Source organism: Perkinsus marinus (assembly GCF_000006405.1).
Source record: "Perkinsus marinus ATCC 50983 genomic scaffold scf_1104296956740, whole genome shotgun sequence".
Taxonomy (NCBI): domain Eukaryota; phylum Perkinsozoa; order Perkinsida; family Perkinsidae; genus Perkinsus; species Perkinsus marinus.
The window spans coordinates 639-5,657 of NW_003207394.1; the positions used below are offsets into that span (position 1 = coordinate 639).

The following is a 5,019-nucleotide window of genomic DNA, read 5'->3' on the forward strand; positions in this document are numbered from 1 at the left end:
CATTGCTCGTCGGGGCTCTTCCAGAGCGAGTGTCGCAAACGAATATTCGATGGTTCTAACTTGGCGAGTTGAGTTGTTAGTGTATCAGGAAATGTTCGAACTCACCGATCAGTGACCATAGCATCACGTTGAATGGTAAGAGAACTTACTTTAATCGTGAGCCTTCACCGGAAAGAACAGACAAGAGTACGTCAGCGGCTCTCGATGGCTGTTCTCTGAATATTAGCAATAATTTTCAACGTTACTTCTCATCCTAACCCAACCTTATACTTGCTATGAGTGATAGGTCATTCACAGTACGCGGCAAGTGCATTACTGTACTTTATTTTTTCCGCTTCTGCGACTCGACAACAGACTAACCCGCCCGCAAATATTTACTCTTTTTATTACCTTATTGTAATGCATCAGAATTTTCAACGTTACTTCTCATCCTAACCCAACCTTATACTTGCTATGAGTGATAGGTCATTCACAGTACGCGGCAAGTGCATTACTGTACTTTATTTTTTCCGCTTCTGCGACTCGACAACAGACTAACCCGCCCGCAAATATTTACTCTTTTTATTACCTTATTGTAATGCATCAGATTATACTCTATAGGTCGAGGTGAAATCGCTATCATTGCTCTAATTGCTATAATTACTAATCGCTCAGTATTACCGTCACCCACATCTACCTATTACGGGAGATGAACTCATCGAAGTCGCACATCCAAAGCATTGGAGTGGACTAAACCTCCGAGTGGATGCGGTATACGTATCATCATCACGGTTTAGGGTTTTGCCAAGAGTACTCTTGTGAACGAAAGGAAATCACTGCATAAGTGATCCTGTTCGAGTACAGTCGACAAGGGTAATAGACGTCACACTGCCTTATTGTGTTAGGATGTGTACGAATAGTGGTACGTTACACAATCTGTGTCTCTTTCGTGGATCGGAGAATCCGCGAAATTTATTGTGCAACCCATGCATATTTCATCAGGTGCGCAAGATACTCGATACGAGAGCCGATCCGAACGTTCCGGCGGCCACTCCTGGGGCCGTATGCGGATCCTGATGCAACAGGTGAGTCAGAGTATTTACTCAGATGAAAAAATCAGATGGTGAGTGTCAGAGCACTCTCTGGATAGGCGCCTTTAGACAGCGTATGCGTGCAGGGGATGCTCGTCGCACGCGCGCACATGTTATTGATCATCGACGCCTTTATATTCTCGATCTCGCTTTTGGCAGAACAGCCTAAGTTTTACGACGATCAGTTTGGTTTAAGAGGTTCAACTTTATATAAGAGATCATAAGGCACTTAGATTTTCATTCTTTGAGACGTTAATGGCGCAGAGTTCAGTCCAGTCTGGCAGAACCATAACATCTGGCTCCGATGCGGGGACCACGCCAGCTCTGGATTCGGTCTTTGTCTGGGCCGAGGGCTCCTCACCCGGCTCCCAGGGATATTCGTCCCGACCCTAACGCACTCGCGGATGCCTTCCTGGGGGTCGTGGAGCACGCGATCAATGCTACATCCCAGCCCGACCCAGACGATTTCCTGGAGAAGGTAGCCAAGGCGGTAGCAGTGAAGCCGCTGCAGCATTTAGGGGACGTCGCCAGCTTGGCCAACGACATCTCTGACATCGACGGCGTCGGGTTTGAGGCCTATGTCGCCTTCTGGATCGGGTCGTCGTGTAATATGCTAGGGGAGGCCGTTCTTGGTCCTGAGGCGTTAAGCCTCTGGAAGGAGCGACTTCCGCCGTTGGTCTGTCTTCGTATAATCCAGAAACCTTGGTGGCTCGACCTGCCAGCTGTTCCCAGGCTGAGTTTGCAATATCGCTTCAACGGTATTGCTGCCAAGAAGGAGCTATTTGCTAACCCCTCAAGCCCATTCTCGGTTGGATGGAAGACTCGGTTCTTTGCTGTCTCGAGCCCATCACCACAAACCTTCTCCACATCTGCGGTGCCACCATCGCCCAGCGAGGCTCCTGCGTGGTCTAACTTCCCTGACGACAAGAGGAGCGATTTGAAGGCTGTCGAAATTGCTACTCATAGCCTGTCCTCTGAGCGCATATCTCAAAGTCGCCGTCGTAACGCTATCAAAGACGCTGAGAAGGCCATCCCGGCTTTCCAAGGTGGAGCTTTCAAGGGGTCGAAAGATACCCGTGGTTTTTCCGGTTTTTGGCGACAAATCCTCGGGCGGGTTCGTCGTCGCGGATGGATGCTCGGGGGCCCTGAGCACTTCTTTTTCCTGGCCGGCTTGCTGTCGGAGGATGTCCTCGAGGATGCGCTTGGTGCAGTGTCCCCCCAAACTGACAAGGAGTTCGCTGAGGCCATTGAGGCTATCCGACTGAAACTGAGCCGAGAGTTTGGTGGGTCTATCGAGGTGGAGAAGCTCGTCTCACATCCCCCGTCTCGCGGAGCTGCTGAGGAGGTCTCCCAGTTCATTGCGAGGTTGGATGAATGGCAGGTGCGATGTCGAGTCGCTGGTGCTGCTCTAGCGGATGCTCAACTAATACAGGCATACAGGGTTGGTGTCCATCTGGAGGTCGCCCGCGAGGCAAGCTATGAGTATCCCTCCGTGTGGAAGGACTTCAGACTACGTGCTATAACGCGGGCCATCCGCATGGAAGGCGAGACGGCACAGAATGGTCGTCCACCGTCAGCCGAGGTCTCCACCCGTCGCGAGGTCAAACCAGCCCAGAGGCAGGCCCCGAGCGATGCCCATCCTGGTTCTGGCACCAAGACTATGGATGGCCAGAAGTCGACGGCTGGCGCTACATGCCGGGATTTCTTGCGTGGACGCTGTTCTCGGGGTGGGAACTGTCGTTATGCTCATATCGACAGGAATGCATGTCGTCTCTGGGCCGAGACAGGGAAATGTCGCTTTGGAGATCAGTGCCGCTTCCAACATGGCTCCCGCGCTCAAAACAAAGAGGCTGGAGGAGCTTCCAATAAGGACAAGGGGCAATTACGTGCAGTATCGGTAGACGTGGCTCCAGGTTATGGCGACGATGTAGCTAAGGAGTCTGACGAGGCACAGGAAGGAGTTATCCAACGACTCTATGCTCTCCCAGAGCCAGGCTCTGATTCTGACGAGGTATTCTCTGGCCCAACGGTTACATTGGTGTTGTCCGACGGTTCTGCCCCGCTGAGGGGGTTGTTGGACAGCGGAGCGGCTCGGAATTATATCTCTCTGCGCAAGACGTCTGCACGCGGCTGGCCGATCGAGCCCACTACCGAGACTGCTAGGTTGGCTGATGGTACCCGGAGGTCGCTCCATGGGAAGGTCGAATTGGAGGCATCGGTCGGAAGCCGTAAGCAGAAGCTCATTTTTTACGTCATAGAGGAGGCAGGGCCCGGATTGTCAGCGCCTCCTTGCATTTTGGGAGTTCGTGCTATGTGTCAGCTGTCCATCTCTTTGGAGTTCTTCGAGCACAGGGGTGCCCGATGCGTGCGGGTGAGGGTCGGCGCTGAGAATAAGCCCACCCAGGTCGGCTCGCCGGGCAAACCTCTCACGGTCAATGAGGCGGATGCGCGCGGATGCTGTGGGTCGGTGTCCATCCTGGGTGAGGCCCTGACGGTCCTCTCCAGCAAAGCTCACGACGAAGAGGCCCTCTATCGAGTCGTCTCTGTCGACGCGGTGGAGCAGATTGGGGGAGATGAAGACTTGTTCGAAGTGGCACCAGACTTCCTTCGACCGCGACACGAGCTTACCGACAAGTGGAAAGCGGTGCGGGCCGCGCCAAGTTACTCGGTCCGACTACGCAGGCTTGAGAAAGGCGAGGTTAAGGACTGTGAGGGTCAGATCTATGCTGTAGAAGCCACGTGGGAGAGATGCTCTGATGAGACGCAAGACACCGCAAGGATCTTCGACTACTCGCTAGGATTGCATAGCCGACTTTCTCACCAGCAGCAGGCCATCTTTGAGGGCGAAGTCCAAAAGTTCGTGGATCGCGGATGGTGGTCAGAAGGATGCAGTGCCGCGGATTCGGACTCTACATTGAGCCCTCTAGCGGAGAGTATAGCCTTCCCTGTCGTGCAAGGCCAAAAAGTCAGGCCCTGTGTCGACATGAGGAAGACCAATGCCACCTTGCCACGGTCTTCTTACGCAGGCAAATCCTGCTCGGTGATACTAGCTCAGCTAAGGGTGGCAATAGCATAGGCGTCTAGAGCTGTAGCGGAGTCTAGCGGCCAGTCCCGTCGGCTGGCGATGGTTACGATGGACGCCGAGTCGGCGTTTTATCGAATACGACTGTCTGGTCACGTTGCCCGAGTTCGGTGCCTTGGTAGGAAGTTTGAGGTACGCCGCCTGTTGTTTGGGCACAAGGCGGGGCCCGCTATTTTGGAAGAAGCAATGTATGGTCTTTTGTCAGCGGCTGTGACAAAAACCCTCGGCTCGGGTGGCGCTTCACCTGGGGCCGCAGGTGTGCCCTTGTGCTACTGGGCTTACGTCGACGATATAACGCTCTTGGGTGAGGTCAGCCAGGTTCGGGCCTTGCGAGGGTATCTTAAGGCTATCGGGCGCGCTTGGGGCTTCACATTCTCAGATGTAAAAGGCCATGAGATCTGCTTCTCTCATGATGGTTGCCGCGAAGAGTTCCTTAGCTTCGTGCACCTGGGCGTCACGTTTGCATGCGTGCAGGCTCAGGGAGTGTACACGGTGGAGCTCCGGTGTGTCTTACCAGGCACTGAGACTATTATCGACTACCCTCCCGGCTCGACTGCGAGCAAACGGCAGTGCTTCCGTCTCGCCGGCGTTGGGTACGATGTACTCGGTCTTCATCCTGAGAGCTGTCTAGCGGCCGATCTGGTGCGGCGTATAGCTGGACGATGGAAGGACAGTTCCTGGGACGAGCAAGTGGCGCTCAAGGCGGAAGAGGCTGCTGCTATGAATGTCGCCTCCCAGGTCTTGGCAACTCGGTCACAGCCCTGTCAGCACTCGGTGAGCTTTGCGGCCTCCTCGGTGACAGTCCATTCGGACTCTTCTCCATATGGCCTAGCTATTGGATATGGCTCGAGTCCGCCTCCGCCGGAG

General features: G+C 54.1%; 2 protein-coding genes across 2 annotated transcripts; both read left to right on the forward strand.

Annotated features, from left to right (window-relative positions):
- Positions 1-1,374: 1,374 nt before the first annotated feature.
- On the forward strand, positions 1,375-4,146 carry Pmar_PMAR019756 (hypothetical protein; the record flags this gene model as incomplete). Its single annotated transcript, XM_002775081.1, has 1 exon — positions 1,375-4,146. One exon carries the CDS (start codon positions 1,375-1,377, stop codon positions 4,144-4,146), a length of 2,772 nt encoding a protein of 923 aa, XP_002775127.1.
- Positions 4,147-4,626: 480 nt separating this feature from the next.
- On the forward strand, positions 4,627-4,926 carry Pmar_PMAR019757 (hypothetical protein; the record flags this gene model as incomplete). Its single annotated transcript, XM_002775082.1, has 1 exon — positions 4,627-4,926. A coding segment is annotated over one exon (300 nt), but the record flags the coding sequence as incomplete, so codon positions are not given.
- Between the last annotated feature and the right edge of the window lie 93 nt (positions 4,927-5,019).